Here is a 13450-nt window from a genome sequence, read left to right as displayed (position 1 = left end):
AGAGCACCTGTTTTTTATGTCATTTTTGTACATTCAAAATACATCTCCCCTGTTGTCTTCTGCTGGAGTTTTGAGGTGCTGCACTGGAAATCTCCGGTGCCTCCCCTAAGTGCTCTGGAAACAAGGAACAAATGAAAGACATCTGTCTGAGCAGGGGTACATACACAGAGTACATGCATCACCTTAGTGATGTGGCAGGCACAGCAAGAAGACCTAGTTCTCCAGGACACCAGTCACCAATTCTAAACACAGATCAACTTCCTCCCATGGGACAAGCACAGGTCAGATCCAAACAAGGAAGATGTGCTGCCATGCTGTGGAGATCTTGGATGCAAAGCAGTAGCTGGCATTGAGGAGGCCAAACCCTCTCCCTTGCCAGCCCACTCCTGAGCAGACACGTGTGCAGCTGTGAACCCAACACAGCAAACACACTCCAAACAAGGTGTCTACCTCCCTTTGACTTTTTTGAAACCCCATTCCAGAGAACTACAGTATTTGCTCCAACACAAGGCAGATTTCAAAACTCCTTAAATAATAACACAAAACATAAGGAAAACAAAATTTGCCTATTTTAAATGTTCTTCAAGGCAATTCTCATTCTGAACACAACTAAAAAGTTAAGCACTCTGAAGGGAAGTAAGATCACAAAAAAAAAAAAAAAAGAGACTACAGACCCTGCAATATAGCCTATGTAAAAGATGTTACAAGCAATGCTGTATCTCTCTTCAGCAATTTTAAAGCAGTACAGAAATGAAATACTGATATGAAGTATGAAGAATGAAGCATTTTAGTTTAATTTTACTAGACTTTCAGTTTTTTATCCTAAAGACAATCTTAACATTAATAGTTATTAAAAACATAGGCATTTTACTATTATGCTGCATTACTACAGCCATTCAGTTACCTCCTCACTGCAGCAGCATCTGTTCTCTGTTTTCCAGGATAACAGGAGTCTGTATTCCCCAGAAACTGGGGGATATTGGGAAGGTGGAGAGGGAATGGAGGGAAGGGGAATGGTGGAGAGGTAATGCATATAGTTTTAGAGAGAATGGGAAGAACATTGCGAAGGCAGGCATGTAGCTCTACACAGCTGGCTGTGATTCAGCAAAGCTCTAGTTCAGCATCCCCCACAGTACAGTGATGCTCTGAATATTTGGATCCTGGAGGGACAGGCATCAGTCAATTCGAACAGACTGCCAGCACGGGTTCCGTGTTGTGCTCAAGCTATCGAGTAATCTCGTGCTGTTTGGGTATTGTGGAGAGAAGGTACTGCAGTGAACTCAGATCTGTTAGAGTTTACCAGCTCTAGTCCAGTGCTTCCTCTTGGTGTTTGCATGGTAGCTACACCTGACTAATATCTTTTGGAAATGGAAGTGACAGTGACAGTAAATAGACTCATTGTGGATTTGGGACAGTTTACATTGAGTCCAAACTAATAATACCTGCCAGACTTTCCTCTGCATAACTTTTCTCTGTTCTTCTAAATGAACACTATATATAGTAACATCCAAGTTAACTCTGCATGGAGCCTGATAGGTTCGTACAGGGTTTACTAGTTACAGTTCCATGCAGCAGAAAACCAGCTGATCTCTCTGTGGACTTAGGCTGGTTTTGTAATTGATACAACCACATTAATACAAGCAGTGAGATTTGAGATACAAAAACATGTCTGCATCTGTGGCATGGTTAAGCCAAAAACTGAATGACAACATAATAATGAATGTTAACTGAAGTTCAACCATCTAACTTGAGTAGTCACCACAAAAGATATTTTGTAACCAATCAATTTATGCTATACACAATTTAAGCACTATACAGCACATAATAAGCTCATTCTTGGCTACAGACTATAGCCATATAGTTATAGACTATAGTCTTGGCTAAAGACTACATTAAAAGATATGATGGGCCAGCTTTCTTGTGGATCAGTCGTGCATACCTCTCTAAGTGGAAGGATAACACATGAAGAAAAGGAATTTCAACATGGTGGTATGTTATTGAAACCATTGTTCCCCAAAATGCAGATTAACCACATCTTTAGCAAATACAATGTTAACTTACTAAGTGTTGCTTGAATTTAACTAACCGACACTTTTGAATAACTTGAGTTTTGAGTTCTCTTAGTAAATAGGAATAAGAACAGCGTGAAGTTCACAGAAGTTTGTTTTACTTGAGGATATTTGTTCAAGAACAGCCCAAATTGCTTAGTGTCCTAGACTAAATCACTTCTCTACCCCAGAGAGAGGGTGTTCCCTCTAAATCAGAGATGACGGCACAACAATTGCAGAATGTATTGTTTGCATTTTACTGACCTTCAGCTTGCTAATACATAGGATTTTCAGAAACAGAACTAGTAGTCTGAAAGTTATAAAATATTTAAATTATTTGGCTTTAAAAAGTAAATAAAGCACCCTTAAAGGTATTTAGTATTCTATTAGTTGTGTATGATTGTTTTACTGTCTTTAGCACCAGGTTATCTAAGTACCCTCAGTAATCTAAAAGCTAGAAGCAGTTTCTGCCATGGTTAATTCATTTCCTCTTTTCCTAAAGGGAAAATGAAAAATAGAGCATAATACTTTGAAAATGTTTATTTTACTTTATAATTTGAATAAATGTGTATACGTACTTCTATGTCTATGTTAAACAAAGACAAGTGAAAGAATTGTGCCTTGCAATTAAAGATCCATAAGAAGTCATTCTCAAAACCCCGAACCATCCTTTGAAAGGCTGAGCAGACAAGATGAGAAAAAGTTCTGTGTTCATAAACTTGAGTTCATTATATTGATTTTCTACCTCAGAATTAAGGCTTTTTTTTTTTTTTTTTTTAAGCAACTTCATCCACTTATCACCTTCAAGCTAAGAAGTAGGATCTTGAGCTTAAATCTCTGTTGTTTGAGATCACCTTTGTCATTATAAGCGTAGATTCATAACATGGAATCATGGAATAATTGAGGTTGCAAAAGACGTCATCTAATTCAATCACCTGCTCAAAACAGATCTAATGAGAGCATGTTCCTCATGGTCTTGTTAAATCCTGCAAACTCCCAAGGATGGCGATTCAAATATCAAATACAAATATCACATCTAGCAGATTGTTCCTGGAGAGAAGCATCCATACTCTCATAGACTTTCAAGGATCACTATGACACTCTGTTCAGATTTCCTGCACAATGAAGTAGAAGAGTCATTTCTGCAACAACGTCTCATTGAGTAAGGATATGTATGTAGTCAATTTTGATTTAAAAAGCTGAAATTTGAGAGATTTTAATGCATTCTACATTCTCAATTAATTCATGTGATATAACATTAATCTCTATCCCATCATAACAAACTGTCTACAAGGTGATCATTTTTGGTTCAGAAGATACAACCTTCTAGCTTTGTCTTGCATTATATCATCTTTCACTACAAAAATCTTCTCTTTTATAATTCAGTTATCCTCAGCGCAGATGGCAATTACCTTCTAGCTATCAAACTACTTATTAAACCCAGGGGACTATAAATAAATATGTGAAGCTATATTGTGGGGGGAGAGGAGAAAAGAAATTCCTGAAAGCTTGAATCTCAATGACACCAAGTTTTCAAAAACAGGCTAAATGCTGGTTATTTTGTCTGCAGTAGTGAAAAGAAAAAGAAGCCAGTTTTGTAATCAAGAGCTAATCAAACTAGGTACTTCTGTTATACAGTACAAAGTACACTTTATGTTGAGAGTTGGAGGCTGGAAGAGGGAATCAGGGATTACTTTCCTTCTAAAATATGTTTCACTTTTCTGCCTTGTGCAAACTAGCCTGAGTCAGAGAGAGCTCTTTGCGCTGTACGGTTCTCTGGTAAGCAGCTGTGGGCTCGAGTTTGAAGGACTTCCTTAATATGTGGTCATGTACCGCCCAGTGCTCTAACTATTACGGGTAAACCTTTCCAGTAAGAGTCTTACTGTGAAAAAAGTGTCTGTCTCCTTGAAAAACAATTAGGCAATTACATTGCAAAGTCATGAAAAAATACTTCCTCTAAAACCTATGAAGAAATCAGACACCTGCATGTGCAACGTAGTCTTAAAAGCAGAATGACAGGATTACAAGGTCAATGGTTTTCTTTTTGAAAGATGTTATCTGGGCAGGATTCCGACTCCTAGAGAGTTCAGAAAAAGGAAGAAGACAAAATACAAACAAAAAACTACAACAGGCAGCAAAAACCAACCAAGTAAAAAAGAATTTTAAACAAAATAAAAAAAGAATGATGAGAGATGAGAGATATCTTTTTCTGCAACAACACTTAACTCATTCACAGTAGCTTCTAAAAGGTGTGCAGAAAACCAGTTATCATTGGTTTGTTTGTTTTTGTTTTGTTTTGTTTTTGTTTTGTTTTGTTTAATTAAACTCAAGGATGAAGAGATTCACAAAATTGTAGGACCCCTTCACCTGCTCCTTTGAAAACATAATTTTCATGGCTAAGAACAAAAAGAATCTGGCTTCTACACCAACCAGGCTTGATCATGCACTTTGTAAATGTATGAGCCAAGAATCACATAAGCTGCCCTGTACAGGACAGGAATGGAAATTTTCTCTATATAGGAAGCAGAGTTCCACATCTTTTCAAGCAAGTGAGCCACTGCAATTCAATCTAGACAGTTTGAAGGAATGTAACCTACAGTCAAGCAAGCATTCAGCACGAGGCCTCTTTGGGATGTCACTGCTCAAGCCATTGAGCAGACAAAGAAACAAAATATTTCTGTAGACGACGGTGTTAGAAAGCCCTTTGAAGCACAATTTACACAGAAGAAAAATGTTCCTGACCAAAAATAGATAGGACTATGTAGAGGGCATCATCAGAATAATATACCTCCTGTACATAAGTAGAGGATGAGAGCATATAGTTACCCCTTTAAAGAAGAATCTAATGGTACTCTGCCACCCATCTTGGCACAAGGTATGAAGCAAACCTACCCAGTGACCAGAATTACCCGGACTCAGAGTGCAGGGGCCTCCAGGCCCCTCAAGCCCTCTGCTGAGCACTTCCACGCACCACTGAGGGCTGGAGACAGCCATGCCTGAGCAATGATGAGGCCATTTGTGCCTCCTCTAGCCTTACCTCAACCAACATCAGCACTTGCTTGCTGATAAAAGCTGGGCTGCCATCGGGGGCGAGGCATGCAGCTGGAGGGCTGAGGCCAACGCAGGAGTGCCGAGAGTTTGACTAAGTCACTATGAACTATGTAAGACACTTGGATTCCCCTAACTTTCCTTTGAATCTCAGCATCAGAGAATGGCAGTTAAAAGATACGCTTTTGATATGAACCTAATAAAACATGTTTCTATAGTAGAGAAAATGGCAATTTATTCCTCAGATTAAGAGCAAAGGACCACTTCTACTGTTCTCTATCAGCAAAAAAACCTCCTTGTTTATAAAGGAAACCTAATCTTGACTGGGGTCTTCTGACACTATAACAATGAAATAAGAACACGTTCTGGATACAAGTTATTACTCTTATATGGTACTGAGCAGCTTATTACTATGGATAGTTAAATGACACTGTCTTCAACAACTGAATCTCTCTCCTTCTGTTACCATTTTGCCTATCATTCACTGCACTGTTACATCCAACATAAGAGTGTTAGCTCCTTGAGAAAACAACCCAATTAATTTTATATATGTAAGATGCCCCCTAGACTGCCCTCATGCACTACTTGATAGAGATACAAATCTGTTCCTATGGAGCTCTTCCCTCAGGAATCAGGAAAAAGTTAACAAAAGTATGCGTCAAGATTCAAGGAGGAGCAAACTTGCTGCACCAAAGATAAAATCTAAGAATGCTGCACTAAGAGAGAACTAGCTCAGATGTTTTTGCAGCAATAAGTAGTGGTAATCTCTACCATAGAAAGTGCTACGCAAAAATAAATAAATAAATAAATAAATAAATAAATAAATAAATAAATAAATAAATAAAATGCTTGAAATGTAAAATCTCCAGCTGTACAAAGGAATCTTCTGGGGAAACGTTTTGTACCTGACTATATATTATTAATCTACACATATACAAATAACACACATACACATTCACACACTATTCACTTCTCAAGGTTTGTTTTTTTCTTTCCTGGAGATTCTAATGGAATTACTTTCAATTGTACTGATATAATACTATTTTCCCCACCAGATGGCAGTAACTTCAACTTAATATAAACCAGACTGGATGCCACATGTGCAGCAAACAATGGCATTCTTTATATTTAGGTTTTTCAGTAAGAGGGAAATGATTTTTGTTTTCCCCAACATATAGAGTTATTTCAGATTCATTCTATTTAATGAAAAATTGGAGGATATAAAGTTTTCTAACAGTTAAGCTCAACTTTGATCAATGTATTCTACAAGCTTTTTAAAAAAACATATCATTCCATATTGTTAATTTTTCAGTATACTGCAATTTTGTCAAATTTGGGAAATACAGGTGTTATTTGAAGGTATTGTATCTTTCCAAGAATAATTCCCAATCACAAATGACTGGGTAACATTCAATAGCGTAATAAACTTAAACTTTTATGATATATGCTAGTAATTAGAATGACTAAAAGACTCTAAAGAAGGAAAAGAAATGGAAAATATCTTCTGCATACTGGTTTGACAAATATACAGTGAACAAACTTCTTGACTTACAAACAATTCAAGGTATCATCTACACAAAAATAATGCAGATGGCACATATTACATATAGGCTACATTTTCTTCAAGGCGGAAGCTAACAACCACTTCTGCTGGTAAGAGGAGAGATTTTGTCAGCATAGTCTAATAACTGTGAAAATAATGTAATCTGGTGGATGGGGACTACTCTGTAGGATACACATTTTTAGGAGTGGCTCATCCATAGTTCCAGCCAAAGTGTGACATTTTACCCTCTATTTCTTTAGCTTCTCCTTATTTTTGAAAGAAAATTTTCAGAAGAAAATGTCATATATTGTAAAAAGAGGACTTCACTCCTGTTCTACCAGTACTAGTATTCAGAATGATTAAGTGGGTTTATATTCAGCTCTATGCTGACTGCAAAGGAAATATCAAAAATGCACATTCTTATTAATAAAACACACTTTTCTTCCAATAAATTTATGACCAAATACGCAGTCTGTTTGGACAGCTGGCGTCCACTATCCTGCAAGTACAGATGTAGATTCTTTTGTCTTTCATACTTTTTATAGCTTCTAGGTAGAAAGACAAAGTAGAACAAAATTTTCTTCGGATATACAAAACAAATATGTACAGTGAGAGAAAGAAAAGCCCACAAAAATAAAGTAACACAAATGAACTGAGTTTTATGGGCACATACAAATACAAGAGAAAACAAGAAGAGCAAAAGAGAAGATCTGATCTTAGAAAAATCAAAAGTGAAAGACTGGAAACAAGACCTAACAAAATTCACAGTAAAAGAAGGAAATGTAAGCAGGAGGAAAAGAAATCATGATTGTGAAGCCTTTGGGATGAGAGAGGAAGAAAGTGAGGGAAAGTCAAAAAGCGTTGCCATCAAGCCTAGCTTTAGGAGTGTCATCACAATGAAAACCAATGTTTATTTAATAGAAATGCTAGGCCGCTATCACCTGCCTTATCAGAAATGTGCTGGTGGCTTGCTGCTTTTTGAAAATACAGTGATATGACTACTTTCTACTAATTCAACATTAAGCAGTCTGCCATACTTGTCCTTCACACAGCAAATAGTCTTGAATATTTCGCTTTTCATAACCAACGCCTTTATGTAAAACAAAACCGTCAAGTCCAATTCACATGGATGTGTACTAGTTGCCCTACATCCCAAATCAAAATCATTTGAACTGAAGACAATCAGTAGATATAGTATAATTCAAAAGATCTTTTCATAAGCTTTTCATTATGTCTTGCTATTCTTCTGAGCTCACACATCCACATCAGCTGGAAGTATGAGTAGAATCCACCATAAAAGCAAGTTATTCCTAACATCTGAAGAAAGAAGAAAACTAAAGGTAACAAGGAATGTTGAGTATGAACCTAGCCAAAATGGCTTTACATGGAGAAAGCAAACCTGTGAATAATCACACAATCAAAAATCATCCTTAGATCAGAAAGAAACTGAATGAGACACTGCTGAAGTGGACAGGGGAAACAAAACATCAAGGCCCCAGCCTATAAAGTTTAGGACAACACTGTGACATACAAAGGACCAGTAAAGTAGGGGTTACAGACAATTGCTTTTTGCTCCAGCTGCAGTAGCAATCATAGAGATTACTACTGGAGAATATATGTTACACTGAAACGCATGAAATATCAAATCTATTTTAGCTGAGTTAAACAAATATGTAGCAGTGACTATGGAAAACAACTACCATCTATATGTACCAGCAGAAAACAACAGCCAAAAGCTGAAGCCAGATAAATTTAAATCAGGTAAAAGACGCAATTTTTGATAGTTTGTTTTGGTAATTAATCACTCTTGCTGTAATGAGGAATAGTGGATTAAATAAAAAATAAATCCTTTTCTGCTTGAAAGACAAAATGCAAGGTACTAATGACACAAAATATAAAAACTTGTGACTTGGAAGTATTTAAATGACATGCCCAATAGCACGTTTTGATTTTAAACACTATGACTCTCCATGAAAAGACTGAGGTATTTAGTGACATCTGTTAGGAAGAATGTTTTGAATCACACCAAGACAATCCCAGCCTTCTCACAAGCACAAAGGTAGCCATTTAAACTTTCTTAGAAAGTCGAGGTGAAATTTTCATCTCAGCGAAGAAGACTGTGACAGAACTCACACCAATTTAATGGCTCGGAGACTGCAGGCTCAGTTCTGGTGCTGCCGGTGAGGAGCTATGTCCCCACCAGGACAAACCTGCAGCACCACCCTGGCCAGACCGGGGCCACAGGTGCCAACCATGTCGGTGGGCCCATCCTGCCGGCAGCCCCATGTGGTAAGGCTGAGCACCACAACTGCGCCCAGTGGGAGCCATTTCGGATGCAGCAGGAGCCCCATTCCAGGAAAGCCACTGCTGCGTCGCGAGCAGCCGCGCTGCCTGCAGTCCATGCATGCCTGAATTTGTCAGTGGTGACATGGCAATGGAAACTTTAAATAACAATCTCAGGTCTTACCTGTAGGTTGTGAGGTGGTAAGAACGATCAATGATTCCGCTGCAAAACTGAAAGGCAGGCAGGCACCTGAAAGAAACACAGCACATCAAACAAGTATAATGGAGTTGCATAATAAACCAGCTGAGTCTCTGAATTTCATCTGGTTATTTTAAAATTAACCCTGTCACAAAGAAACACATAAAGTTATATCACATAATTACAAAATATACCAACAAAAGAGAGAAACATTATCTTTTTTTTTTCCAAGGCTTGATGAACTTCAGCAAGTTATTGGCCTCCAGGGAACCACCGTGTGCCGGCAGGTGGAACAATCCAATGACCCAGTGCCACTGCGCAGCCTGCCTGGCCACACCTGCACCCGGTTCGTCTGGTCCGGCTCCCAGCCCCGCTGTCCCACAGCTGTGGCGATGCAGGCAGGCAGCAGGCCGCGGGCGAGGAGAACTTCATCACTCCCTCACCGCCTTCTTTCCTGCAGGCCCTGCAGCCTTTTATCACATTATGAACTGGGGGCAATCTTGCAGGCTGCGTGTTCAGTCATGTGCTGAGCTATGTATGCAAATAAGTCACAATTTAATTACTTTTTGTGACACGAAGATACATCAGCACACAAAGGTACATATTAATTTTGCTAGGTGGACAGCTTATTTACCATATCTCCTCTTATTAATAATGAAGTCCTAGGAGCCAGCACAAGCTGATTCAGCTAGAAAAGAGAATAGGGTGGGACAGGAGACCTCAGGTCACCCCGTCCAACCTCCCACTCAGGCGGCAGCTCCAGAGCCAGTTCGGTGGCTCAGGACCTGATCCGGCTGAGTTCGGAGCACCCCCAAAGAAGGAGAACCTGTGGGCTCTCTTCATGACTTGTCCCTCTGCTTGGCCACCATCATGATGGATTTTTGTTTTCTCCTGATATTACATCAGAACTCCCTTTGCTGCAGCCTGTGACCTTTCTTTTTCATGCTCTCATCAAGCAACTCAGCAAACTCCACCTCTATCCTCACTACAACCCAAAGCAGTAGATAGAGGAAACCCCAGCTGGGTCCTGTTGTGCTCTCTCTTCTCCAAGCTTGCTGAGCCCAGGTCTTAGTGACCCTCTGCCATTTGTTAGAATTGCTTACCCAGGGGAGCTAAAACTGGACACAGAACTGCAATGCCAAGTAGAGGGCACACAGAAATGTGGCTAGGGCGAATGCAGGAAAATGGGAATTTAGAAATGCTAAGAATAACTTTAAAATCTTTTACTTAACTAAGCTTTAAATTAATATACTCTTGCTTTTTTTATAACTAAACTGGCAACCAATATATTTTTAGACTGTATTATAGCACCTGATTTTTTTCTCTTTACAGATTGTTAAATATATATATATAGCTTGAATTTACTCTTTCTTTTATGCACAAAACAGTATGATTTTTCTCATTTCTACTAACACCTGTACACAGCAAGCAAAGTGTTTAGTAGAATATATTAGGGAAAGTATTAATCTATAATTACATTTCTAGTACAATGAATACAATACTAAGGGAAAACACATGTAGCAGAAGCAGTATTCCAGCAAAAGATCTTTAGTTTATGCAGTAAAAAATTCTATGTGCTGTTTGTTATCAACAGATTGCATATAGTACCCTCTTCTCCTTAATACGGATTTTTTCAAGAAATGGGATGTTAGTAAACTGTTGTTACTTTCAGCAAATGCACAGGATTTTTAAGCAAGGAACTTTTTAGATTCTGAAAGTTCAATTAGTATTAATTACAAGTTTAAAAAAGCACCACAACATATTCACATCGATAGTATAGGCATATCTACAGCATAATTACTGTCACTTCAATAAGTGCAGCCATGCATACACATCCCTTTCTAGGATCAAAGTGGTGGCATATCAGGTCCAGTCTCCTGCCTTCAGAGGCAACCAAGTTTCACTCTGCTTTTCATAAATGTATCCTTTTCCCCCTTGAAAACAATTAGACCTCTGTGGAAAAAGAGCCCCACAACCTTATAGGGACATTTCTCCAGAACACTGCTGCCTTAATGGCTGGAAATCTTCTAACTTTCAGTCTGATCTTCTGCCATTTGTTCCTGTCCCAGCTCTGTTCTTCAGATTAAATGATTGTTCTCCTTCCTTTGTGCTTGTAATGCTTCTCTGCCTCCATCATCTATTTCCTCTTGGCTTTATTTTATTGAAGTTAGACTTTTAGTACCCTCATAATAATCTCCCCCTTCCCACCACTCATTTCAGTAGCCTTCCTCTATGCTTGTTCCAAATGAGTGTGTGCTTCCTACGGCTGGGCGCTCTGAATGCTGGGCAGAATTCCTAGCCAGGTTGTTGCAGTGCCTCCCATGGAAGTGTTATTGATTTTCTCTCTCTCTTTTTTTTCTTTTTTTTTTCTTTTTTTTTCTTTTTCTTTTTTTTTTCTTTTTTTTTTTTTCTGAGACGTCTAACTTGATACATTTTTAAATGGGATAAATCTGGTTTATGGACACATCACATCAGTGTCTCAGCCATTCTGGATTACATTCATTTTCCCTAGTTTTAAGCAGCACCTCTGAGCAAGTCACCACAGGCCCCTTTTATAATCAGAGACACTTTACAGCATGATTCATCTGATCTATTTTTAGGGATTCTGACTGGGTGAAATCTGCTGTGCCCTAGAAATACTCTTCATTGACCATACCTAACCATATATCTCAGTTGGAAACATCTATACCGGATCAGCTGAACAGCTTATTTTGTGGTTTATTAATATAATCAGCTCCTTCATTTCCTTCTTAAAATCGCAAGATATGAAAAAATAGCACAAGTAATCCTAACCACAGATATAACCTTGCATTCTGCACTTCAGACTTCCACCCTGTTTCTGTTCCTCCCAGTCTCTGAGTTGTGATGGTTTCCCTGGTTTATTCTGAGTTGGCAATATTTTTTAACTGCATACCAAAAATTACTCTTCTAGTACACCTTAAAACAACAGTAACTACAGGTAGCACAAATTCCCCTCAAAAACCAATTGCTTTTGTAATGGTTTGACAGGATTATAGTTTGACAACTGATACTCAAGACAGGGAAAAGAGCGACCGGTATTTTAGGAAACAAAATTGCTGAAATATTCAGAAACAAAAACAAGATGCTGAGTTTTGTTCAAATTTTCACCTCATAAATAAAGGGATGTAGCTGTGGGGAAGTAGGTAGGATGCTTTTTTGTCAACCCATCTCTATAAAAGCTCCTTAACTACACCTTCTAAGCAAGTGGGCTGGACTATTTAAAAAAGTTAAAGATAAAAATTAGAATCAAACTAAGAAGTACAAATACATATTTCTATCACCTTCTCAAATGGAAAAATGACATAATTTCACTTCCCAACAAAAAAAAATGGAAATCAGAAGGTAACCAATACTCTCCCCTACCTCCACAGAGAAATCCATGCAGTTACCATAACATATGATCTCACAATGGCCTAATATTTAAAATTTGACTACTGCTGAATCTTAAGAATTTATCTCAAAACCTCAAAATATGAATGATGCAATGGAGAAAGTGTTACTGCTATATTAATGTTTCTTTGGTTTCTGAGGGAAGTACCAGTATGGATAAATATGTTTATCTCACAGGGTTTGCAATATCTAATAGCCTGAGCTGAATGTCTCAGGAGTTTTGGTTTTGACCAACAGGTACTCATGAAGGTTTTCTTCACATCTCATCCATCTTGTTTGCATGCTAAGATTTAAACAATACTTCATGTGACACGAGTGTTTGGATAAAATTCCACATGATAGGAGATGACTGGGCACAATTTTTATACAAACCACTGCCAATCCCCAGCTAAATACAAATTTCAGAGTATTTGGAGGATTAGTGAACACACAATAATGTATATTTGAAACAATTACTATGAGTTATTTACTTTAGCTGAAGTAATTATGAATGATTTTCATCTTACGTAGTGCTCAGACACTAAACCTCAGGAAAGTTTTCGAAATGCAAACATCTAATGACTTCATTTCCTGAACTACTCAACCAAAAGAATTAACTTCCAGATAAGCTCAAAGACAAACTTCTGGGCAGGAGAGCCATAAACAGATATTGAAGGGTGAGGGCACGGATGTTCCCTCTAATATCACTATCTCAAAAACTACGGATGCCAAGAGGAAAACGGACCACTGAAAGCTGAGAGGACCATGCACTCTCCCTAAATTGCATGCCCTCCCATAAAAGAAGCACAAGGATAGATGGACTATTAGTCCAGCCAACAAGAGCATTCTTTAATCATCTTGTTACATGAGCAAAAGACAGATGGATTCCAGTATCACCTTGAGGAAACTCAGGTAATATTGTGGGAAAAAGATCTTTGT

At 38.2% G+C, this 13450-nt stretch overlaps 1 protein-coding gene across 7 annotated transcripts in view; it reads right to left on the bottom strand.

Moving 5' to 3' along the window:
• LOC310892820 (uncharacterized protein) overlaps window positions 1-13450 on the bottom strand; it is a 460614-nt gene that overhangs the window by 223308 nt on the left and 223856 nt on the right. For all 7 annotated transcript variants that reach the window (XR_014578472.1, XR_014578473.1, XR_014578474.1 and 4 more), the window contains one exon: window positions 9107-9172. Coding sequence is in view for 2 of the 7 variants with exons in the window: in XM_083821048.1 (XP_083677174.1) it covers window positions 9107-9172 (66 nt within the window). In the remaining 5 variants the exon portion in view is untranslated. The remainder of the gene's footprint in view (window positions 1-9106; window positions 9173-13450) is intronic.

The sequence above is a fragment of the Anser anser genome (genome assembly GCF_964211835.1).
Source record: "Anser anser genome assembly, chromosome: 1".
Classification (NCBI taxonomy): Eukaryota; Metazoa; Chordata; class Aves; order Anseriformes; family Anatidae; genus Anser; species Anser anser.
The sequence above is the reverse complement of the archived record's forward strand: the minus strand, read 5'-3'. Positions and strand labels throughout refer to the sequence as shown.